This window comes from Lampetra planeri, chromosome 47 (assembly GCF_965212315.1).
Source record: "Lampetra planeri chromosome 47, kcLamPlan1.2.h2, whole genome shotgun sequence".
NCBI lineage: Eukaryota > Metazoa > Chordata > Hyperoartia > Petromyzontiformes > Petromyzontidae > Lampetra > Lampetra planeri.
In genome coordinates this window covers 2,305,946-2,331,756 of record NC_136153.1, presented here as the reverse complement: position 1 = coordinate 2,331,756, position 25,811 = coordinate 2,305,946, and the positions used below count along the sequence as shown (strand labels likewise).

Genomic DNA, 25,811 nt, shown 5'->3' with positions numbered 1-25,811 from the left:
GGGCCAGATGTACATGTTCCAATTCACTGGCCAGGTGGTGTTGGTCAGAGATGCAGTGGGCCCTATGGTATAGTGTTTTGATGAGAGAATTATTTTGTGCCGGATGGTGGTGGGAATCAGGCTGTGTGGATGGCCTTCCTGTATACAGAATGTCCCAAAGAGCCATTGGGTCTCCTCTCAAACAGAACATCCAGGAATTGTAGCTTGCCATCCTTCCACACTTCCATGGTGAATTTGATGGATCGGTGTATGGAGTTGATGTGGTCTAGAAATTGGTTCAATGACCAAAGTATCATCCACGTATCTCTTCCACAGGGAAGGACGCAGAGTGGATGTGTGGATGGTGTCTGTTTCAAATTTCTCCATGAAAACATTGGCTATCACTGGCGACAAGGGGGAACCCATAGGGGTGCCCTCATTTTGTTTGTAGAATGTGCCATTCCAGGTGAAGTACGTGTTGGTGAGGCAGTGCCTAACCAGCGCAGGGACATCAGGGTTCAGTCCATGTTGGATTAAGTCTTCAATTATTGTTATGGTGTCAGGCACTGGAACCTTGGTGAATAGAGAGACCACATCAAAGCTGACGAGGACATCATCAGGAGACAGTACAATGTCCTTGACTAGAGAGACCAAGTGAGTTGAGTTAAGTACTGCTGAGGTGGTTTTGCCCGTGAAGAAAAGTACAGTATCTGACAGAAAACGGGCCAGTTTGTAGGTAGGTGAGTTGATCGTGGACACGATGGGCCTTAGTGGGGTACCTTCTTTATGGATCTTGGGAAGCCCATAGAGTCTGGGGGGTCTCGCCGCCGAGGGCTTCAGGGAGAGCCGTTTGATTGGTTCGATTAGGGAAGTCGAACTGGTGATGAGCTTGTTGGTTTTTGTAGTTAGGCTATTAGTCGGATCTCTATTGATTTCGGAGTAACTGCCATCATTGAGTAGGTCCTGGATTTTGTTGTTGTATGAGATTTATACATGACAGTGGCATTGCCCTTGTCGTGGGTAGCATCTAGAATCATCCAGCAGCATCCCGCCTTGTGTGATGCTACGCCGAGGCAGCCATATGACCACTTATTCCTGCTCACATGACGTAGTTCTGTTCACTCAATAGCGTTATATCCAATTTGCGTTATGAAAACACGCAGCGTTATAGGAGAACTGACTACTGTACATCTCTCTCCCATCTCTTTCATAGCGCCCTTCTGAATAGATGCAAATTCTGTCCGTTACACGTCTTCTAAAACGTAGATATATTATTTCATCTTACTCCACCTGTCTTATTTCATATTGATCGGGAGCTCTCACTCAAGGTGCTTAAAATAGTAAAAAAAAAACGGTGAAAAAATAGATTCATTCAGATGGCAGGGGCGTGCAAGGGTTGAGTATTGAGTGAGCAATATATAGGGTGCTTCGGGATCACGAAAGGGTAGTAGGTATGCCATTTCTCTCTCTTATCTAATTATTTTGCTAATCTTAAAACTTTGCTAAAGCTGGTCTCTCTTCTATAATCTTAAATATCTAAATTTTTATTCTTTCATTTCACTACATCTCATAATTTTGTTGACGTCTACTCCTTTATCTCTACTGGCTATCTGTCTTCCCTTATCTCACTGCATTTCTCGCAATTTTCTCTCAATTCCCAAAAACGTATCGATCACTTACATGTCTCAAATCAACGTCCTCAGTGAACAGTTGTGTAGGTGTAAAAATGTTAAACAGGTAAACAACGCGAGGACACACGGTCACTGAAACGCTGAAGTTGCACTTACTCTCATAATATGCACTGAACCCTGTTAATACGACGATGCCGTCAGACGTGAATGTGACGTACAAGTTGCTTCCAGATGAAGTCAGGGCTTGGGGCACAGTGACACCAGTAAATCTACCCAATTGGGGGTAATCTCTTGAAGGTCCATCGTACACCGTCACATAGTCATAACTTTGCTCAAGTCTGGGAAAGAAACAGGAAAAGTTAACATTCGTGTTATTAGGAATAATTATGCTGTATTGTTAAAAATGTAGGCTTTCGTGACCAATATGTTTCATTTACGTGACAAACCTTAATAATTGACTGTGTCGGGCGGTGCCAGGTTTAAAGACACCATTATATTTACGTGATCTAACCCAAAAAAACCTCTTATGGATGCTGTCTATAGGAGTCAATTATGAAGGTATGCTCATATCCACTGCTTTTAAAGTGTTAACAGCAGTGGTGGCCAATACGTGGATCGCTATTCATGGGTGAATCGACGGACAAAGAACAAACATTAACTTAAGCAGATATAGTGGCATGTGATGTATTTGTGTTGAACTTCTTTTGCACCGTACGTATCCAACTGTGCTAATCAGAGTTTGCAATTAGCTTAAAAGATCAAAACAGCTGAAGAGACCGAAAACAAAAAGCTAATATGCAGCCCAGAGCAAGCTCTCTGACTCAAATTTTTATTTATTTGTTTTTATTCTGCCTTTTTCATTATATTTTCCCTTTACATACGTGTTCTTTAACACGTTGGCTTTCACGACCAATATTATTCTAAATAAAAGTTTTTGGATTAGATCACGTTATTTATAAATGTGTCGTAACCCTCCACCACCCCACAAGGCCAATCAGCAAAAAAGTGTCACGTTGACAAAAGACAAATAGTTCACTACTTTAGCCCACCGGTGTGTTGAAGAGTGAATCCACAACATTTACAATTTTTGAGTACGACGTTTCGCTGATAATTACATCCAGCATCATCGGGCAATTCGCCAGAATGATTCTGGCTCTTTAACACGTAGCCTGATTCTGGCGAATTGCCCGATGATGCTGGATGTAAATACCAGCGAAACGTCGTACTAAAAAATTGTAAATGTTGTCGATTCATTCTTCAACACACCGGTGGGCTAAAGTAGTGAACTATTTGTCTTTTGTCAACGTGACACTTTTTTGCTGATTGGCCGTGTCGGGTGGTGGAGGGTTACGACACATTTATAAATAACGCGATCTAACCCAAAAATGTTTATTATGAATACGTATTCTTATTATCATGCGAATGTTTTCGCATTTTCTTCTCTTAATCCAATGCATCAATAATTTGATTTCCGGCCTCTCGCACTTCCCCTCCTATCCCAACCATCTCCTTCCCTCCTCTCAACCACACTCCTGCTTCCTCTGCCCTCCACCGAAGTGTCACCTTTGACTCCTTCCTCACTTTCTCTACCCACATTTCCGCTACTACTTAGCAATCTACCGCTTTCTTCTGTTCGACAACAGGACAATCGGCCGTCTCAACCTGCCGCCAAACTCCTGGTTCCTCCTCTGATCTTCAACCATCGGGACTCCTGCAGTTCTCTGCTTCTTGGTCTCCCTGCCTCTGCCCTCACTCCACTCCAACAAATTTAAAATGCTTCTGCGTGAAGTTATTTTCACTGCGCTTTAATTCTCATTACTTGGCCTCTCTTACTCCTACTTCGCTGGCTTCACGTCCACTACACCGCTCTCTTTGTCTCCATTGCCTTGCTCAACCTCATCTCGCCTTTCTCATCTCTTTCTGCGTCCCCTCTCATCCTCTTCATTCCAAATCTGCTCTCCTCCTTCTCCCTGTGCCCAATTCCCGTCTTCGGTCCTTCTAACCTCCTTGCACCCCTCCACTGGAATAAACTACCCCTGTACATTGAGCAGTGTTGCCCATAGACACAACACTGCACCAAAGACTCAGCACGCCCATAGACTCAACGCTGCCCGTAGACTCGACACTGCCCATGGACTCGACACTGCCCATAGACTCAACACTGCCTCTGTACATTAAGGAGTCCCCCTCCTTAACATCCTTTCATTCCTCTCTTAAAGTCTCACCTCTTCTGTTGTCCATTCCCTTCCCTCGCCCCTCCGCTCATTCCAGTCCCTTCCATACGTTTCCGTGAACCCTAAGTACCCCTCTATTGCTGTCACTCATTCCTCAATCCTTGAAGCACGCGCCTGCCAACTAGAGGGACTCCTCTACTTACAAAAGAGTTAGGTTCCAGAGGTCTGTTCGTAAGTCTATTTGTTCGTAAGTCCAATTTTACTTCTGTCGATTCAAAATATGTTGTACGGCATGTACACTAAACACAGGGAATGGCCTTAAAAGTTGTACATTCTCCTGTAGATGTAGACGACACTGGTTCTTCATGTTCTGCAGATGTAGATGCCACCACCGTTATCTATTGTGCAGTGATTGAACTGATGACTATCGGTCCAAATAGGTAACTGGACATACGGACAGGTTCGTTAGTATCTCTGTAAGTTCCTGAGTCGAATGTTTGTAAATAGAGGAGTCCCTGTACTTCATCTATTTCTGTCATCGTTTTGTAAGCTATGTCAAGCGCATTGAGTGAAATCGCTCTATAAATATACATTAGATTAGAATGTGTCATGTGCCTTGAAGCTTGCAGCATGAAAGCCACTATAAATAATGATTGTTATTATTTTCTACAAATTATATTCCAGTTGTAGAATCAGTGTCATATCATCAAGCGAACACACATTGCTGTTGGACATCTCACAGTGAGCATAACACGACTCTTGCGTCAAAGAACGGCCCCAGAAGATATCATCACAGAACTACTTCTGTAGTTACTGAAATATGCCTCTTCAGCCACAATAAGGTCACATCTCAAACATGGTTGGAATTAGCGCTGGATTATGACGACACATAACATACAGGGGTTGTCCTTAAATGTAAGTTAATAACCCGTGTAAAATAAATGACAAATATTGTGTGTCAACAACACCTTACCTGAAGTCTGTAAACGAGAGTCTGATTTGTTTGTTTGCTGGAGAGTGGATCAGCCAAGTACAGTTTTCATAGTTGTCATAGACATTTGGGTAGTTTGGTGATGAAATGACTCCACTGGTCTCATTTAACTGTTTTCTACAAACAGATGCTGAAAAAAACAAAACCTTTAATGGCAAGCCTAATAGAGTACATTCAGTTGTCTAACCATACAATACATATGAGTGTGTACAGTATAAATATACCATAAGCAGGCAGTATTTAAATACAAATTAGATATTTTCTAGATAAAATAATAAAAACACTCTCATTTGTAAAATACTTGAGTGCGATTGTCAAGTATATCATCACAGATAAGTGAAGATGTATTGTGTTATAGTTCTCCTGTCTATATTTGGTTGAGAAAAATCGAGTGACAGGAACTATATTTGTGATCCCTCTGTGAAGTGCTTTGCTCTGTTTAAGACCACCAAACCCCACCTATATTAAACACAAAACATTACACATTTAAATGTATAAATTGCAATACGAATTTGAATGTATGCCTTGTCCAAGAACGTCAGGACAGGTGCAGAACAATGGGAATATTTTTTTACGGAGAGGCAGTCGGTCATGGACAGAGGAAAAAGGAAAGTCTTGAGCCTGGACTTGAACGGCAGGCAGGGAATCAACGGCAGAGGAGAAAATTCTCGTCAATGAAGGCAGTGGAGAGAAATGAGCCCACCTCGTTATCATCACGTAAACATTTATAGCGGTAGCCAACGACTCTAAATGCATGTTTCTAAATGTGATGGTTTTGGTGTTTGATCATCAGCGACTGGGCTGAGACCACTAACTCACTACACCTGGGAACCCGGCTCCGTCATGGACGGCCGCCTGGATTCCCACCGAGGATCTCATCAGTGTTAGCTCAGGGCTCTGACTTGAGCCATGTGGTGGCCACTTTTCATAACCAGGCGTTTTTTAAATATACCCGGGCGGTACACAATGGCAGTTATTTTACCAAGTAAAATATTTGAGCGAAATGCATTCATAATGATTATACGGTCTGTTCTAGAATGCTATAGTAGTTGCGTACCAAAGAAAACATGGGTAGCATCTAGAATCATCCAGCAGCATCCCGCCTTGTGTGATGCTACGCCGAGGCAGCCATACGACCACTTATTCCTACTCACGGGACGTAATTCAGTTCACTCAATAGCGTTATATTCAATTTGCGTTAGGAAAAGACGCGGCGTCATAGGAGAACGGACTACTGTACATCTCTCTCCCATCTTTTTCATAGCGTCCCTCTGAATAGATGCATATTTTCTCTTACGCGTCTTCTAAAACGTATATATATTCTCTCATCTTACTCCACCTGTCTTATTTCATATTGATCGGGAGCTGTCACTCAAGGTGCTTAAAATAGTAAAAAGAAAGCGGTGACAAAATAGAATCGTTCAGATGGCAGGGGCGTGCAAGGTTTGAGTATTGAGTGAGCATTATAGAGGGTGCATCGGGGTCACGAAAGGGTAGTAGGTATGACATTTCTCTCTCTTGTCTAATGATTTTGCTAATCTTAATACTTTGCTAAAGCTGGTCTCTCTTCTATCATCTTAAATATCTCAAATTTTTATTTATTTTGTTGACGTCTACTCCTTTATCTCTACTGGCTATCTGTCTTCACTTATCTCACTGCATTTCTCGCACTATTCTCTCAATTCCAAAAAACGTATCGATTCACTTACACGTCTTAAATCAACGTCCTCGGTGAACAGCTGTGTAAGTGTAAAAATGTTAAACAAGTAAACAACACGAGGACGTACGGCCACTGAAACGCTGAAGTTGCACTTACTCTCATAATATGCACTGAACCCTGTATATACGACGCTGCCGTCAGACGTGAATGTGACGTACAAGTTGCTTCCAGATGAAGTCAGGGCTTGGGGCATAGTGAAGCCAGTAAATCTACCCAATTGGGGGTAATCTCTTGAAGGTCCATCGTACACCGTCACATAGTCATAATTTTGCTCAAGTCTGGGAAAGAAACAGGTAAAGTTAACATTCGTGTTATTAGGAATAATTATGCTGTATACTGTTTAAAATGTAGGCTTTCGCGACCAATATTATCCATAATAGGTATTTGGGTTAGATCGCGTAAATATAAATGTGTCATTAATATAAATGTGTCACAAATCTGGCTGTCGCCTGATGATGCTAGTTGTAATTACTGGAGAAACGTCGTACTCGAATTATGCCGTACTATTAAGAAACTGGCATGTTTCGTTTACGTGACAAACCTTAATAATTGACTGTCAGGCGGTGCCAGGTTTAAAGACACCATTATATTTACGCGATCTAACCCAAAAAAACCTCTTATGGATGCTGTCTACAGTCGTCAATTATTAAGGGTTGCTCATATCCACTGCTTTTAAAGTGTTAACAGCAGTGGTGGCCAATATGTGGATCGATATTCATGGGTGAATCGAATGACAAAGAACAAACATTAACTTAAGCAGATATAGTGGCATGTGATGTATGTCTGTTGAACTTATTTTGCACGTACGTAGCCAACCGGGCTAATCAGAGTTTGCAATTAGCTTAAAAGATCAACACAGCTGAAGAGACCTAAAACAAAAAGCTAATATGCAGCTCAGAGTAAGCTCTCTGACTCTAATTTTCTTTTAGATTGTTTAAAATTCTGGCCTCTTAAGATTATTTAGTTTTTTCATAATATTTTCCCATTACATACGTGTTCTTATTGTCATACGAATAGTTTAGCATTTTCCTCTCTCAAACCAACGCATCAATAATTTTCTTTCCGGCCTCTCACGCTTCCCCTCCCATCCCAACCATCTCCTTCCCTCCTCTCACACTCCTGCTTCCTCTGCCCTCCACCTTAGTGTCACCTTTGACTCGTTCCTCACTTTCTCTACCCACATCTCCGCTACTACTTAGCAATCTACCACTTTCGTCTGTTCAACAACAGGACAATCGGCCCTCTCAACCTGCCGCCAAACTCCTGGTTCATCCTCTGATCTTCAACCATCGGGACTCCTGCAGTTCTCTTCTTCTTGGTCTCCCTGCTTCTGCTCTCCCTCCCCTCCAACCAATTAAAAATGCTTCTGCATGAAGTTATTTTCACTGCGCTTTCATTCTCAGCACTTCGCTTCTCCTCCAACTCCACTGGCTTCACGTCCACTACACCGCTGTCGATTCAAATACCTCACGCTCAGTCGTTATGTCTCCATGGCCTTGCTCCACCTCATCTCGCCTTCCTCATCTCCTTATGCGTCCTCTCTGGTCCTCTTCATTACAAATCTGCTCTCCGTCTCTCTGTTCCTCCTTCTCCCTGTGCCCAATTCCCGTCTTCGGTCCTTCTAACCTTCTTGCAACCCTCCACAGGAATAAACTCCCCCTGTACATTGACAAGTACTGCCCATAGACTCAACACTGCACCAAAGACTCAGCACGCCCATAGACTCAACGCTGCCCATAGACTCGACACTGCCCATATATTCGACACCAAAGATTGGATACTGCCTGTAGACTCGACACGGCCCATGGACTCGACACTGCCTCTACATTATGGAGCCCCCCTCCGTACTATCCTTCCATTCCTCTCTTAAAGCCTCACCTCTTCTGTTGTCTTTTCCCTCCCCTCGCCCCTCCGCTCCTTCCCGTCCCTTCCATACCCTTTCGTGAACCCTAAGTAGCCCTCTATCACTGTGATTCATTCCTCAATTCTTGAAGCACACGCCTGCCAACTAGAGGGACTCCTCTACTTACAAAAGAGTTATGTTCCAGAAGTCTGTTCGTAAGTCTATTTGTAAGTCGAACTTTACTTCTGTGGATTAAAAACATGTTATACGGCATGTACACTAAACAGGGAATGGCCTTAAAAGTTGTACATTCTCCTGTAGATGTAGACGACACTGGTTCTTCATGTTCTGCAGATGTAGATGCCACCACCGTTATCTATTGTGCAGTGGTTGAACTTATGACTATCGGTCCAAATAGGTAAATGGACATACGGACAGGTTTGTTAGTATCTCTGTAAGTTCTTGAGTCGAATGTTTGTAAATAGAGGAGTCCCTGTACTTCATTTCTTTCTGTCATCGTTTTGTAAGCTATGTCAAGCGCATTGAGTGAAAGCGCTCTATAAATATGCATTAGATTAGAATGTGTCATGTGCCTTGAAGCTTGCAGCATGAAAGCCACTATAAATAATGATTGTTATTATTTTCTACAAATTATATTCCAGTTGTAGAATCAGTGTCGTATCATCAAGCGAACACACATTGCTGTTGGACATCTCACAGTGAGCATAACACGACTCTTGTGTCTAAGAACGGCCCCAGAAGATATCATCACAGAACTACTTCTGTAGTTATTGAAATATGCCTCTTCAGCCACAATAAGGTCACATCTCAAACATGGTTGGAATTAGCGCTGGATTATGACGACACATAACATACAGGGGTTGTGCTTAAATATAAGTTAATAATCCGTGTAAAATAAATGACAAATATTGTGTGTCAACAACACCTTACCTGAAGTCTGTAAACGAGAGTCTGATTTGTTTGTTTGCTGGAGATCGGATCAGCCAAGTACAGTTTTCATAGTTGTCATAGACATTTGGGTAGTTTGGTGATGAAATGACTCCACTGGTCTCATTTAACTGTTTTCTACAAACAGATGCTGAAAAAAACAAAACCTTTAACGGCAAGCCTAATAGAGTACATTCAGTTGTCTAACCGTACAATACATATGAGTGTGTACAGTATAATATACCATAAGCACGCAGTATTTAAATACAAATTAGATATTTTCTAGATAAAATTATAAAAAAAAAACTCTCATTTGTAAAATACTTGAGTGCGATTGTCAAGTATATCATCACAGATAAGTGAAGATGTATTGTGTTATAGTTCTCCTGTCTATATTTGGTTGAGAAAAATCGAGTGACAGGAACTATATTTGTGATCCCCCTGTGAAGTGCTTTGCTCTATTTAAGACCACCAAACCCCACCTATATTAAACACAAAACATTACACATTTAAATGTATAAATTGCAATACGAATTTGAATTTATGCCTTTTCCAAGAACGTCAGGACAGGTGCAGAACAATGGGAATATTTTTTACAGAGAGACAGTCGGTCATGGACAGAGGAAAAAGGAAAGTCTTGAGCCTGGACTTGAACGGCAGGCAGGGAATCAACGGCAGAGGAGGGAATTCTCGTCAATGAGGGCAGTGGAGAGAAATGAGCCCACCTCGTTATCATGACGTAAACATTTATAGCGGTAGCCAACGACTCTAAATGCATGTTTCTAAATATGATGGTTTTGGTGTTTGATCATCAGCGACTGGGCTGAGACCACTAACTCACTACACCTGGAAACCCGGCTCCATCATGGACGGCCGCCTGGATTCCCACCGAGGATCTCATCAGTGTTCGCTCAGGGCTGTGACTTGAGCCATGTGGTGGCCACTTTTCATAACCAGGCGTTTTTTTAATATACCCGGGCGGTACGCAATGGCAGTTATTTTACCAAGTAAAATATTTGAGCGAAATGCATTCATAATGATTATACAGTCTGTTCGAGAACGCTGTAGTAGTTGTGTACCAAAGAAAACGTGGGTAGCATCTAGAATCATCCAGCAGCATCCCACCTTGTGTGATGCTACGCCGAGGCAACCATACGACCACGTATTCCTACTCACGTGACGTAATTTAGTTCACTCAATTGCGTTATATTCAATTTGCGTTACGAAAACACGCGGCGTTATTGGAGAACGGACTACTGTACATCTCTCTCCCATCTCTTTCATAGCGTCCTTCTGAATAGATGCATATATTCTCTTACGCGTCTTATAAAACGTATATATATTCTCTCATCTTACTCCACCTGTCTCATTTCATATTGATCGGGAGCTGTCACTCAAGGTGCTTAAAATAGTAAAAATAAAACGGTGACAAAATAGAATCGTTCAGATGGCAGGGGCGTGCAAGGGTTGAGTATTGAGTGAGCATTATAGAGGGTGCTTCGGGGTCACGAAAGGGTAGTAGGTATGACATTTCTCTCTCTTGTCTAATTATTTTGCTAATCTTAATACTTTGCTAAAGCTGGTCTCTCTTCTATCATCTTAAATATCTAAATTTTTTATTTATTTTGTTGACGTCTACTCCTTTATCTCTACTGGCTATCTGTCTTCACTTATCTCACTGCATTTCTCGCACTATTCTCTCAATTCCCAAAAACGTATCGATTCACTTACACGTCTTAAATCAACGTCCTCGGTGAACAGCTGTGTAAGTGTAAAAATGTTAAACAAGTAAACAACACGAGGACGTACGGCCACTGAAACGCTGAAGTTGCACTTACTCTCATAATATGCACTGAACCCTGTATATACGACGCTGCCGTCAGACGTGAATGTGACGTACAAGTCGCTTCCAGATGAATTCAGGGCTTGGGGCATAGTGAAGCCAGTAAATCTACCCAATTGGGGGTAATCTCTTGAAGGTCCATCGTACACCGTCACATAGTCAAAATTTTGCTCAAGTCTGGGAAAGAAACAGGTAAAGTTAACATTCGTGTTATTAGGAATAATTATGCTGTATACTGTTTAAAATGTAGGCTTTCGCGACCAATATTATCCATAATAGGTATTTGGGTTAGATCGCGTAAATATAAATGTGTCATTAATATAAATGTGTCACAAATCTGGCTGTCGCCTGATGATGCTAGTTGTAATTACTGGAGAAACGTCGTACTCGAATTATGCCGTACTATTAAGAAACTGGCATGTTTCGTTTACGTGACAAACCTTAATAATTGACTGTCAGGCGGTGCCAGGTTTAAAGACACCATTATATTTACGCGATCTAACCCAAAAAAAACCTCTTATGGATGCTGTCTACAGTCGTCAATTATTAAGGGTTGCTCATATCCACTGCTTTTAAAGTGTTAACAGCAGTGGTGGCCAATACGTGGATCGCTATTCATGGGTGAATCGACGGACAAAGAACAAACATTAACTTAAGCAGATATAGTGGCATGTGATGTATTTGTGTTGAACTTCTTTTGCACCGTACGTATCCAACTGTGCTAATCAGAGTTTGCAATTAGCTTAAAAGATCAAAACAGCTGAAGAGACCGAAAACAAAAAGCTAATATGCAGCCCAGAGTAAGCTCTCTGACTCTAATTTTTATTTATTTGTTTTTATTCTGCCTTTTTCATTATATTTTCCCTTTACATACGTGTTCTTTAACACGTTGGCTTTCACGACCAATATTATTCAAAATAAAAGTTTTTGGATTAGATCGCGTTATTTATAAATGTGTCGTAACCCTCCACCACCCGACACGGCCAATCAGCAAAAAAGTGTCACCTTGACAAAAGACATATAGTTCACTACTTTAGCCCACCGGTGTGTTGAAGAGTGAATCCACAACATTTACAATTTTTGAGTACGACGTTTCGCTGATAATTACATCCAGCATCATCGGGCAATTCGCCAGAATGATTCTGGCTCTTTAACACGTAGCCTGATTCTGGCAAATTGCCCGATGATGCTGGATGTAAATACCAGCGAAACGTCGTACTAAACATTTTTAAATGTTGTGGATTCATTCTTCAACACATCGGTGGGCTAAAGTAGTGAACTATTTGTCTTTTGTCAACATGACACTTTTTTGCTGATTGGCCGTGTCGGGTGGTGGAGGGTTACGACACATTTATAAATAACGCGATCTAAACCCAAAAATGTTTATTATGAATACGTATTCTTATTGTCATGCGAATGTTTTTGCATTTTCTTCTCTCAATCCAATGCATCAATAATTTTCTTTCCGGCCCCTCGCACTTCCCCTCCCATCCCAACCATCTCCTTCCCTCCTCTCAACCACATTCCTGCTTCCTCTGCCCTCCACCGAAGTGTCACCTTTGACTCCTTCCTCACTTTCTCTACCCACATCTCCACTACTACTTAGCAATCTACCGCTTTCTTCTGTTCGACAACAGGACAATTGGCCGTCTCAACCTGCTGCCAAACTCCTGGTTCCTCCTCTGATCTTCAACCATCGGGACTCCTGCAGTTCTCTGCTTCTTGGTCTCCCTGCCTCTGCCCTCATTCCCCTCCAACAAATTTAAAATGCTTCTGCGTGAGGTTATTTTCACTGCGCTTCAATTCTCATTACTTGGCCTCTCCTACTCCTACTTCGCTGGCTTCACGTCCACTACACCGCTCTCTTTTCAAATAACTCACGCTAAGTCATTACATGTCTCCATTGCCTTGCTCAACCTCATCTCGCCTTTCTCATATCTTTCTGCGTCCCCTCTCATCTTCATTCCAAATCTGCTCTCCGTCTCTCTGTTCCTCCTTCTCCCTGTGCCCAATTCCCGTCTTCGGTCCTTCTAACCTCCTTGCACCCCTCCACTGGAATAAACTACCCCTGTACATTGAGCAGTACTGCCCATAGACTCAACACTGCACCAAAGACTCAGCATGCCCATAGACTCAACGCTGCCCGTAGACTCGACACTGCCCATAGATTCGATACTGCCCGTAGACTCGACACTGCCCATGGACTAGACACTGCCCATGGACTCCACACTGCCTTTGTACATTAAGAAGTCCCCCTCCATAACATCCTTCCATTCCTCTCTTAAAGCCTCACCTCTTCTGTTGTCCATTCCCTTCTCTCGCCCCTCCGCTCCTTCCAGTCCCTTCCATACGCTTCCGTGAACCCTAAGTACCCCTCTATTGCTGTCACTCATTCTTCAATCCTTGAAGTAGGCGCCTGCCAACTAGAGGGACTCCTCTATTTACAAAAGAGTTAGGTTCCAGAGGTCTGTTCTTAAGTCTATTTGTTCGTAAATCCAACTCTACTTGTCGATCCAAAAGATGTTGTACGGCATGTACACTAAACACAGGGAATGGCCTTAAAAGTTGTAGATTCTCCTCTAGATGTAGACGACACTGGTTCTTCATGTTCTGCAGAAATAGATGCCACCACCGTTATCTATTGCGCAGTGGTTGAACTTATAACTATCGGTCCAAATAGGTAACTGGACATACGGACAGGTTTGTTAGTATCTCTGTAAGTTCTTGAGTCGAATGTTTGTAAATAGAGGAGTCCCTGTACTTCATTTCTTTCTGTCATTGTTTTGTAAGCTATGTCAAGCACATTGAGTGAAAGCGCTCTATAAATATACATTAGATTAGAATGTGTCATGTGCCTTGAAGCTTGCAGCATAAAAGCCACTATAAATAATGATTGTTATTATTTCCTACCAATTATCTTCCAGTTGTATAATCAGTGTCGTATTATCAAGCGAACACACATTGCTGTTGGACATCTTACAGTGAGCATAGCACGACTCTTGCGTCAAAGAACGACCCCGGAAGATATCATCACAGAGCTACTTCTGCAGTTACTGAAATATTCCTCTTCAGCCACAATAAGGTCACAACTCAAACATGGTTGGAATTAGCGCTGGATTATGACGACTCATAACATACAGGGGTTGTGTTTAAATGTAAGTTAATGACCCATGTAAAATAAATGACAAACGTCGTGTGCCAACAACACCTTACCTGAAGTCTGTAAATGAGAGCCTGATTTGTTTGTTTGCTGGAGAATGGATCAGCCAAGTACAGGTTTCATAGTTGTCATAGACATTTGGGTAGTTTGGTGATGATATGACTCCACTGGTCTCATTTAACTGTTTTCTACAAACATATGCTGAAAACAAAAAAAACTTTAACTGCAAGCCTAATAGAGTACATTCAGTTGTCTAACCATACAATACATATGAGTGTGTACAGTATAAATATACCATAAGCAGGCAGTAGTTAAATACAAATTAGATATTTTCTAGATAAAATTATAAAAAAAAACCTCTCATTTGTAAAATACTTGAGTGCGATTGTCAAGTATATCATCACAGATCAGTGAAGATGTATTGTATTATAGTTATTTCTATATTTGTTTGAGAAAAATCGAGTGACAGGAACTATATTTATGATCCCACCAAACCCCACCTATATAAAACACTACACATTTAAACGTATAAATTGCAATACAAATTTGAATTCATGCCTTGTCCAAGAACGTCAGGACAGGTGCAGAACAATGGGAATATTTTTTACGGAGAGGCAGTCGGTCATGGACAAAGGAAAAGGAAAGTCTTGAGCCTGGACTTGAACGACGGGCAGGGAATCGACGGCAGAGGAGGGAATTCTCGTCAATGAGGGCAGTGGAGAGGAATGAGCCCCCCTCCTTATCATCACGTGAACATTTATAGCGGTAGCCAAAGACTCTAAATGCATGTTTCGAAATGTGGAAGAGGGAAAAAAAACCGGAGAACCAGGAAAAAAAATCCACGCCACTACGGAGGGAGAGAGACATGCAAACTCCTAATATACAGCAGGCGACATGGTCGGAATCGAACCCACGACCTCCTGTATGCCAGGCGAGGTAGTTAACATCTCGCAGCTGCGACTGGAGGCTTAAAAGCAGGACACCTTGGTGGCTGTAGAAGACAGCGCATGGAGGGGAGCAAAGCGAGATGAGGGAGGAGCGAGTCTATTGAGGATTTTGAAGACGGTGAGTGCAATCTTGACGTTTGAATAATACCTTCAAACCTTCCACTAAATGTTGCATTTTTTCGCTGAAGCCCTGGAAGGTAAATGGCAACGACAGGACTGCCTTGCAGGGTAATGTTTATGGACCCGATGCGGCAGAAATATCTCTGCATATCCAACTGGGTGCCGTATCTATTTGCCATTACTGTACCCAACAAATTGCTCGAGGAGCAACCCTCCGTGCCGTTCTGCTCTGATGGGCTGTAAAAGATGCAACGCAACAGCGGCATTAGCGACAGAAACAGAATGAGACCTCAACTTAAAGCACTTCACATGGATGTGTTCCTCACATCTGCATTCATAATCGTGGTTCTGGCGTGAGTTGAATAAAACAAACCCGCTTAATTCCAGGAAAATTCGGAATTTATCGTTGTAGCTGCCATTGATAGCCCACAGGCAGAAGTCGTTGTCACTTTGTGAAACGTGGGGGGTCTCCAGGCGTCCTTCAGAGGCACTGATGAATTCGTAGCACGGACGGGGAGCTAAAAAACACAAGAGGCTGGCATCATGCGCTCTGATTTTATCACGGAAATTAGACGATATTTTAAAAAGGAATTACCATTCATGGCAAGCACACATTTTGTAATTCATGGCAAGCACAAATTACTAAATAAATCACATTCGTCAATAACACTATGGCCTTAAAAGTAAAATATATAATAGGTGACGTTTTTACGGAAATGGCCTTTCTTCAAAGCACACAAATAGAGAGGCAGAGAGATGGAATGGATATAAGTTGGAGACTGCATTCTGAACCATTTTAGCATCAAAGGGGCTGGCAAATCAGAATCTTTACTTAGACTGGCGGAGGAATCTGATAAGCTATGAAGCTCTTTTTCACAGATGTCCAGTATAGGCACAAGGTCAGCAAATGATCAGAGGGACGTTTTAAAGTCTTTTTGATCCGAACATTTATTGACAGTCTCTATAATAATATTTAAATGACAATCGGGCCCCTGAAATGCATCGCGAAATGGATTACTTGGACAGTGGTACGTTTAACCTCATTGCAAAAATCGGTACCCATCATGGAATGTACCTTCAACATTTTATATTTTTTTCCCTTTTAATACAAATGAGTTTTATTTGTAATACGTTTATGTTTATTGACGGATTTGTTAATAAATAGGTACTAATAGGTAAATATTGAAATGCAAATTAAAAAAAACATTCAATGAACATATGTTATTTGTATCAGGCCTCATGTTGTAAAGGGAAGTCCCCAACCCTTATCCACTCTCTCTGGCCTCACTATTTATGTGCTCTGAATGCCAATTTCCTGAAACATCATCAAGTACATTTCCTTTTAAGACCGTGATATCGATGAATGTGATAAGACGGTTTCCCCTTTTTTATGGCAACAAAACAAGTGTTAAGATGTAAAAACACCAAACTGAAACTTTTTGCAAGGAATCATGTCTGCATTAACCACAATGCTTGTGGTCAGAATACAAACAAAAACATACTCTGATAATATATGCATTGTCCTTGAAACTGATTAGTCTGTAATAGAGTGGGCCCATGTGAAGGCTGCCATCTTCAACTTGGTTAAACACTAAGACTGCCAATTTAGTTCTATTGATTACCACAATCATAATGTTGATGTATTTGTTATCCTTTCTGTATGTCTCGCAGCCACAAAAAGGGCATCTCGCATCTCCAGGGGTTGCGTGCATCCCATGTTAAGAACGACTGATGCATGCATCTGAGCGTGTACAATATATCTGAATGAGCACGTTGTGTTCAAATGAATTATGGAGGTGTGTGTATGGATGGCTGTCTGTGTCAGCGTGTTTGCGGGGATCTACGTTGGACGGATAATTGGTAAACCGGCAATTATTTTAGATTCGTTTACCGGTTTCGGCAAGTTAGCCAATATGAATACAAAGAAAGATGCAAGAAAATGTGACAATCCCGTATTGAGCTGAATACAAATTGTTGAACTAACCTTGAGGGCATTCTCCATCAGACAGGGTTACATTGTCTATGCCTACGAGGGAGATTACTTGCATGTGTGTGTCGGCCACGAACTCAAGCTGCAATGAGAATGCACAAACACACGTTGCCGTGAGTGTACACAGCAAACCCTCTCTATTCGCGAGGGTTACCTCCTCAAACGCATTTGCGAATGCGGAATTCACGAACGCAGAAAGCTTGTTCCAGTGGGAAAAATTGGGTTATGTTCCTGGTACGAGTGAAGATATGGGGGGGAGGGGAATTGTCAATGTTTAATAACGACTGCAACAAACAATAACGTGTTTTTTAAAATAAACTTTGATGATGATGACTATGAAGGTGGTGGTGGTGATGGTGAGGAATTCAGGAGGATGACCTATCGGAGATGCAGGTGTTTGATAACAATGCCGCACAGCTGTTATAATTTTAGCACTCTGGGGAACACGATTGCATTCGCCTTCCCCGATTGCATTCGCGTTCTTTTTAAAGGACCTCATTGTCGACTCGTTTATACCAAAATGTATAAACGAGTCGGCTGTCAGTACGTTTGAAGTAAAAATGCACAATAGCGAGTTCAGAGCGGGATTACTGCGAGAGACTGAGGACTAAGCGGGGAGCCGAGGTGGCATGCCTAATCATCGCGGGCAGTTTCAAATGTAAAATTCTGCGTGCACCTCCATGGTTTCATTCACTCGCGGACACTGGAGTCCGGCGAGTGTCACGAGTAGGGAATTAGTACGAATTTAGTCACTCAGAGAAATGTGCAAAACTCTTGAATTCCAGAAGTCACGCGTCCAGGGGAGGGTTTGCTGCGTTCTTAGTAACGGAAGCGCGCCCCCTCGTACCCTCAGACTCTGCGTGGCTCTCTAACTCTCACCTGGTAGTTGGTGTAGTTGATGTTGACAAGTGCCCTGCCCCAGCGTGCATTCATGCCCCAGAGGGGGGAGGCCTCCCACAGGAGAGAGCGCTGCGCGGAGTCTGTGTCCGTCGCGTACAAGGCCAGCGAGGAGTTACTATTTACAACGACGCTGAACCAGAAGCTCAGGCACCTGAGGCCGTTCTGATGTGTCATGAGAGGGCTCAGCAGAGTCGACATGGAGTTGTACATATATTGGTTGATGCCCAGGAAAGCACGACCTGGAAAAATAGTAAAAAAAAAATATAAACATTGTATAATACAGCACAATAGGCATGGTTTGAAATATACACAAGTATATATATATACAAAGAGAAATACCTTGATAACAGGGATTAGATTTGAAAACTACTATGAGCGTACTTTTTGAACAGGTTATCTAACATCACAGAGGGCAGGTTTATGCACAGTTCTAGCGGTGACACTGTGGGAAGCGAGACAAACAGAGGCTGTTTGCATAATTTGTTGCCAGCCAGCAGGGCCTCATTCGCCGCTCTCTTTTGAGCATGAGTCGGGCCTCCGCCACTTTACGAAAAGATTGTTGCCCGGATGACAACAAAAATGACTCGGAAGTGAAGTGAGAAATATCAACACATTCGACTAGAATACCGTGGCCTCGTTGGAGAAATGCGTACATAAGAGGCAACTTTTTGGGCAATGCCAGGAATTGTTTCCCGCGTGCTTCTTAAAAGCCACTTAAAGTATCATGTGCCTTGAAGAAGGGCCAATGCCCTCGTAGAAGTTGATTTTTCCAGCATCGACAGAAAACTGGTGTATAGCAACGATCTGACCTCCCTGCTGCTGGAGTTGGTCAAAATCATCAGATGCTTAGCAACAGTTATCTCAGAGTATACACCTCGCTGGTAAATACAGCCGCAAGAGAATGATCAACAATGGCCTCCCTCGAGCCTTGGCATTATTAAAGTCATTTAACACAAGTGACCTGCCATGTATGTCATCTCACAAGTTAATATATGATGACATCACTCTTGCTGGCCCAGGGCACGAACCTCAAGAACATTGCCAATACTCTTTAACGGCTGATCTAATAGTTATTGGAGGCATGGTTCTATCGCTGGAGAGACACTCCAACCAAATCCTTCCAAAACCACTACAGGTGCGTTACACCTGAACAATTGTGCAGCAGATGCCACTCTCGATGTTTCCTTCTCTGTGGCAGCCCAGTGCCATACACAAGAGTAGAATAGTAATGTGCAGGAGTTACATCCCGTAATATGTATTACCGTGCAAAAGCTTGAGTTGTATCAAGTGTAGAGATTTAAAAATACATATTTTTTCGTATACATTTTCATTCATGTAAATATTGTAGATTACAGTATTATATGTACTTTAGCATTATAAATATGAATGTTGGTATGTGTTTTGGTTAATCAGTGTTTAATGGAGCGTAAGAATGGTCAGTTGATAAACACTTAAGTACTCTCACACAGCATAGGATTTACAGCAATTATATTGAAGCATTCAAACAACGTTAAAGCACGATGTATATGAAACGTGTGTGTGGTGTACATTTATTGAGATACCCACCGTGTGGAATTAGACTCAGTATTGGCAATACGTAGACATTGTTGTATTGAATTGCATTCCACTGAACGGCATTTTCATATTTGTTTTGCCATCCGCAGAATCCTAGCTCAAAGTCACAGCCGAGCGATGTTGACGGTTCTAAGAAGAAGATAAATATTGTATTAAGACGGTGGGCTAGGTACGGCGCAAAAAAAGAAGTTCAACATACATACAACAGGAACATTCGTATCATTTGGTCAGTTTTGCGTCAAATGTAGTTCTTTAATTGTAAATTCAGGCCATCTTCGTTTTCATTGTTGGCATTTCTGGTACCTGTACGAACAATTCACCATGAGGCCACACTGACAGTGCTAATTAAACCAGGCGCTGTGCCATTTAACAATGCGGCTGATCCCGCACTATCAACAACAACATACGACTCGTTTAGTCGTGGTGTCGTGTGAGCTGGAGGGAACATGCTGAACCCCTCCTCCCCTTCTCTTACGATCTGCATTTTACCAGGTAAGGCTCACGGAGCAATATAGCTCTCATTTAAAAGCAACCTGACCACAAATGATAGCTCAACCAAGTGGCTCACTTATGAAAATGTTTCGCAGACAAATACTCTAAACGCATGTTGATTCTAAATGTGGAGGAAAAACCGAAGGACACGAAGAAAATCCACTCGACCATGGGGAGAGAGACATGCAAACTCCAAATATACAGCAGGCGTCAGAGTCGGGATTGAACCCACGACCTCTTGCATACCAGGCGCGGGAGATAACATCTCACCACCGCGGGGCCCCAAATTCAAAATTCTTAGTCACATTATTTTTTTACAACAATATTAAAAACCCAGTTCACCTGTTTGGAAAACACCCATTAACATAAGAAAATAAAGGGGGCTGGACAAGTGAAACAAATTCGTTGAATTAAGCATTGTGCATCGCACAAATATAGAAAAAATTAATGTGTAGCCATTCGTCATCCAGTGATGCCTGCTCAGGGCTCTCACCCTGAGCTACCCCACCACCTCTCATAGGTTTTGGTTTCTGCTCCGGCATCAGTGTTTATTTGCCATTGCACTACTCGTATAGTTCGCAACGCAAATCCATCAGTACATGAAAAAAACAACAAAAAGCAAACCTGAAGCCTTGTAAGTCACATTAAATGGTCCATTTGTGATTAATACGACTTTATTTCCAGAGCAGAGGACATTCATGTTTTCACAGTAATAATTATTGACAATGGCCAAAGTCGGCCCTTTGATGGACTGGCCTTCATGGATTTCAGCATTCCTGAAATGCAAAAGAAAGATCAGTTTGTTTGCATCACCATACTTTTTATATACGGTATAACTTCTAAAAGCCATACTCGAATAAGTCAGAATTCGGGGTAAGGCGAAATTCTTCCTGACCTGAACACTGTGCATTAATTAGGCTGCGTTTGGTAGATGATATACTTAGATGCACTATAAATTATAGTGATATGCACATACAATAATTATCGATTGTATGGAATCCAGTTAAGCTATTCCTGTGGTGCTTCGTCTGTGCTCTCTATTGTATTTCGCTTGTATCTCATTGCACAAAATAAATTCCTTCAATCACTTCAGACGTGGGTTTCTTGGAGCATGAGGACGTCGATGTTATTCATCTTCAAAATGTTTGCAAGATACTCGCACTTTACCCAGCAAAGTCCCTCAGTGTTGAGTTAGAGCAGTGGTTCTTAACCTTCAATGCAGCCTTGCACCCCCCCTTTGGGTTTCCATCATATATTTTTTTATAATGTTAATAAATACATAGGGTTTGATGAACCAAAGTATTTGTACTTACATGCCTGTGCTTAATTTGTATTTCGATGATTTACCTTCTAAAAAAATCTGGCCACGTCTCACAACCCCAGAAAGAGCATCTCGCACCCCTAGAGGGTGCATGCACCTCAGGTTCAGCACCACTGAGTTAGAGGATCTATCTGGCGTGTTGCTTGGCTCTGGAGGGGACCGTTGTGGTGGCTTAAGTTGTTGTTCTGGAGACTGGGAGATCATTGATACCAATGTTCAATCGCCAGGTTGATGGCATTTGTCGCGATTTCTCACGTAATAGAGTGAGCCTGTGTGAAGGCTGCCATCTTCCACTTGGTTCAACACTAAGACTGCCAATTTTGTTTTATTGATAACCACAATCAGAATGTTGATGTATTTGCTATCCTTGCTGTATGTTGCTATCTTGATGCACTCACCAGTGGTACTGGTTACTGTCTACGAGTATATTAAAAAATCAGCTACTGAAGTGCATTTACCGGCAGAAGGTTCCATTCAAGAACACAGCTTTGTCCGGAATTGTTTCAATGAGCCAGTAGCAATTGTAGCTACTGAAGGAATCATTCCCAGAAATGAAACCTTCAGTTCCATTAAATACACCTCCACAAGTCCCTAGAGAAAACAAACACAAAGTGGTAAACCTTACCAATTATACACTTATTGGAACTTACAAAACTGTTATTTTAAAAGCGCACTTTAAATTCACAGCACAGTACTTTTATAACCACGTTCATAAAGTATTAAAAAATCATGAAGATATTATTCATTTTATTTATTTTACCAGGCAAGGCCCACTGAGCGATACAGCTCTTTTTCAGAAGCGACCTAGCCACAATAACTCAACGAAGTGGGCTTAGCATCACGTGGACATTTATAGCAGGCAACCACTGCTAAATGCATGTTTATAAATGTGGAGGGAAAAACCAGGGAACCTGGAGAATAATCCACGACCACAGGGAGAGAGACTTGCAAACTCCAAATATACAGGGATTGGGATCAGGATCGAACCCATGAACTCCTGCATACCACGCGAGGCAGATAACATCTCGCCACCGTGGTGCCCTTAGTGCTATTTCATACTATCGCATGCTATTTAAACGTCAGAATCAATTGTAATTGTTCCAAATCCTCCCAAGCAGAGGGCTGTTTTATGATAGGGGCTGATCCGCGCCACTGGCAGACCCAGATTAACAAAAGCAGGTGATGTGGGGTAGCGAGCTAGCGATTAGAGGGGTAGTCTCAAGGGAGGGGATAAGCAGGGAGAAAGTAAGTATTGGGTGCCATTCTTGCAGTGCAAGGGGGTGCGGCACTGCAGGTCAACTATTTAGACCAGGCAGGATAGATTATTATTGCGTGACAAACCACACTCGTCTGCAGTAAGGAGGTGTGCACATCTGGTGTTGGACAAGCGAAGGAAAGTCGGTTTAGTTTGGCGCCTGTTGAGCTTGCCACCTTCTGAATGTTGAGTCAAAAAATGCTCTGCCCACAGTGCCACCTCGCCATATTCCTCACTTGCAATAATGTTGCCTCAATATCACCGACAACAACCGACTGCAAACAAAAGTGAATTACCTTGGAACCCGTTTTGTGAAACGCTGAAAGCAAAAGCTCCAGAAGAATTCCTTTCACCGGATTTCAAGACCACCATCATGCTGCCATGGGACTGCGGGCTCTGGCTGGGAGGGCTGTTGCTGCACAGTGAGTCCAGGATCACAGAGTGTACATTTTCTCCGTTGTAAATGGTCAGGGAATCTCCCACGCACCTGCTGTGACTCTGCCCTTGTGATGAATTGTCAGCATCCATCCTGCACAAAAAGACAAGTACAAAGACCCCCCGAGTAGCCTTAACAGACTGTTGGGGCAAGTTCTGTTCGCGAGTAGGGCCTATGAAGGTTGGCATGGCACACGAGGGGGTGGGTGGCCAGCACCACTAAGTCAAGGTATAGGCCAGATAATCTCCCTTTTTGGGTTGATAATTATGAGTACAACTTTTTGAGCAGTCAACAGCATGAGTGGTATGGAGAGACTGACATCAGTAACAGCTAAGTTGAATATTAAGTTCTGAATTGTTGATGGAGAAATATACCTCTAACTGGAATATGTACAAGCTACATTTTTAACAAGTGGTCCTCAGCTGAGACTGGCTCATTCTTGAGATTGAATACTGCAATGACTTGAACAGCCTTCTATAGACCACCTCTATGTATGTTTAGTGTTCTTCACGGAGGCACACACTTGACTTGGAGGCAACACGTTTATTACACAGCCCAACAGGACTAACTACACAACGTACACATGTTAACTAGACCCCAACAGGGTAACTACATAACCGGCTCAGTCAGCAACCTCATGACTGACCCACGATGCCGAGCGAAGACCGAAGACCGGAGAGAAGTAGCGCCGAAGGTTAATTCCAGAGAACAGCCAAGAACACTCTCGGGACTGCCCCTTTATGCTCCTGAGCGTGGCCTCGCTCCGTCCTCCGTCACGCACTCTTCGGGATCTTTCCCAAAGGATCCAGACCGAGCATCACGTGTCCCTCAAGCCCCCTGTGCTACCCTGTCCGGGTCACGTGCCCTCTCGGGTTCACCCAGACTACCCCGTCTTCACTTTCCCTCTCTCAGGCCGTCACCAGGACTATGCCCCCTAGGGCCTGCTCACATGCCGTACTTATTCTGGCCCCTGAGAGAGGTCCCAGACGCACAGTAGCACTCTTGTGACAGTGGCTGGCGCTAACACCATAGTGACACCATTAACGTCACTACATATGTAAGTTGAACTTCTATCACACCGTATGTATGACACACGATCTCATCGGCATTACCCACCTGAAATACATGAATGACAGCGAGATGCCACGGCTTGGTGCCTTGAAGATCCAGACGCACTCCCGGTTGCCGGGGTAGTTGTTGGGGTAGTTTGGAGACAGTATTAACAGGTTGTTGTCTATTATATCCAAAATGCCTCCACAGTGGATATCAGCTGAAATACAACACAAACATTGCATGTTATTAAATTAAGGGTTAAGGCTCCTTTAATCGTTGGGTGTGATGGCATAAGTTATTTCCATACTCTCAGGTTTTTTCGGTAAAGTGACGTAGATAAAAAATAAAAAAATAATAGAAATAAAATAATAAATCACGACGTTTCGGAGGCAACACAAGCTTCCGTCTTCAGGTGGAACCGTCACAGCACGATTGCTGTATCAAGTAAAGAGAAGTCCCAAGAGACCCGACCTTATATATACTGGTTAAGGGAGGGGGGAGAGGAGCCAGGATGGGCCGCAGGAGAGGAGTTCTTGTGAGATGGTTAGTATGGCTGCTGCTGCTGCTTGTTGGGACTGAGCCTTTGTCATGTAGATGCCAGAAGCAGATAGGCAAGTCAGGACCAAGTAGCCCCTTGCAATGCTGCAGGGTGGGTAAAACTCAAGGCAGGCAACCAGCGTGTGAAAAAAAGAAGCAAAACAGGATAAAACAAAACTGGCTGTCTGTAAACTGTACGGTAACTAAAGAATAGTACCTGTCAGATAATATGGTCCAAATATGTGGAGTTAAATCTTTTTTGCATGGTTAATAACATCTTTCCAATGATTACTCAGTTTGTACCCATCATCACGGTTGAAGTTATGTCTGTGTTTGTATATCTGGATGGCTTCGTGTACAAACCTTTGATGGTAGCCAGAAGGTTTGCAGAGCACCTTAGTTTCGGAAAAGACAATCTCATGAGAACCCACAGTGTTGTAGCAATGATCGGCAATGGCGGAAGACTCAATTTTGCCGTGTTTCAGATCTGACTTGTGCTCGCGGACACGATCAGAGATATGAAGTTTCGTTTCCCCAATGTAACAATCACCACAGCTGCAACTCAGTTTATAGACTCCAGGGTATTGCAAGTCAGGAATGACATCTTTCACATATGGAATTAGATCACTGATTTTATGTACTGTACTGAATCGGACTTGGATCTTATGTTTTTTTAGAATTTTGTAGATATTTTTGGTCACGCCTGCTATGTATGGCAACGTAATAGTTTGGATCGGAGTTTCAAGTGGCTGTGTCTGTATGGTGGGAGAAACAGCTTGGTGGATGGTGCGTTCAGAGTATCCGTTCATCCTGAGGGCCCGATGTACATGTCTTAATTCACTGGCCAGCTGGTGTTGGTCAGAAATGCCATGAGGTCTGTGGTATAGTGTTTTGAT

At 42.6% G+C, this 25,811-nt stretch overlaps 1 protein-coding gene across 2 annotated transcripts in view; it reads right to left on the bottom strand.

Annotated features, from left to right (window-relative positions):
- LOC144733492 (cubilin-like) overlaps positions 1 to 25,811 on the bottom strand; it is an 82,453-nt gene that overhangs the window by 19,754 nt on the left and 36,888 nt on the right. Inside the window, exons 6-20 of one of the 2 annotated variants that reach the window (XM_078615418.1) lie at positions 24,442 to 24,595; positions 23,186 to 23,418; positions 22,093 to 22,225; positions 20,938 to 21,089; positions 19,813 to 19,950; positions 18,226 to 18,485; positions 17,341 to 17,428; positions 15,730 to 15,874; positions 15,385 to 15,593; positions 14,343 to 14,490; positions 11,125 to 11,306; positions 9,290 to 9,437; positions 6,592 to 6,773; positions 4,758 to 4,905; positions 1,767 to 1,948 (exon numbers count right to left, since the gene is read on the bottom strand). In XM_078615418.1, coding sequence (XP_078471544.1) covers positions 1,767 to 1,948; positions 4,758 to 4,905; positions 6,592 to 6,773; positions 9,290 to 9,437; positions 11,125 to 11,306; positions 14,343 to 14,490; positions 15,385 to 15,593; positions 15,730 to 15,874; positions 17,341 to 17,428; positions 18,226 to 18,485; positions 19,813 to 19,950; positions 20,938 to 21,089; positions 22,093 to 22,225; positions 23,186 to 23,418; positions 24,442 to 24,595 — 2,502 coding nt within the window. The remainder of the gene's footprint in view (positions 1 to 1,766; positions 1,949 to 4,757; positions 4,906 to 6,591; positions 6,774 to 9,289; positions 9,438 to 11,124; positions 11,307 to 14,342; positions 14,491 to 15,384; positions 15,594 to 15,729; positions 15,875 to 17,340; positions 17,429 to 18,225; positions 18,486 to 19,812; positions 19,951 to 20,937; positions 21,090 to 22,092; positions 22,226 to 23,185; positions 23,419 to 24,441; positions 24,596 to 25,811) is intronic. The other variant, XM_078615419.1, reaches the window with a different exon arrangement.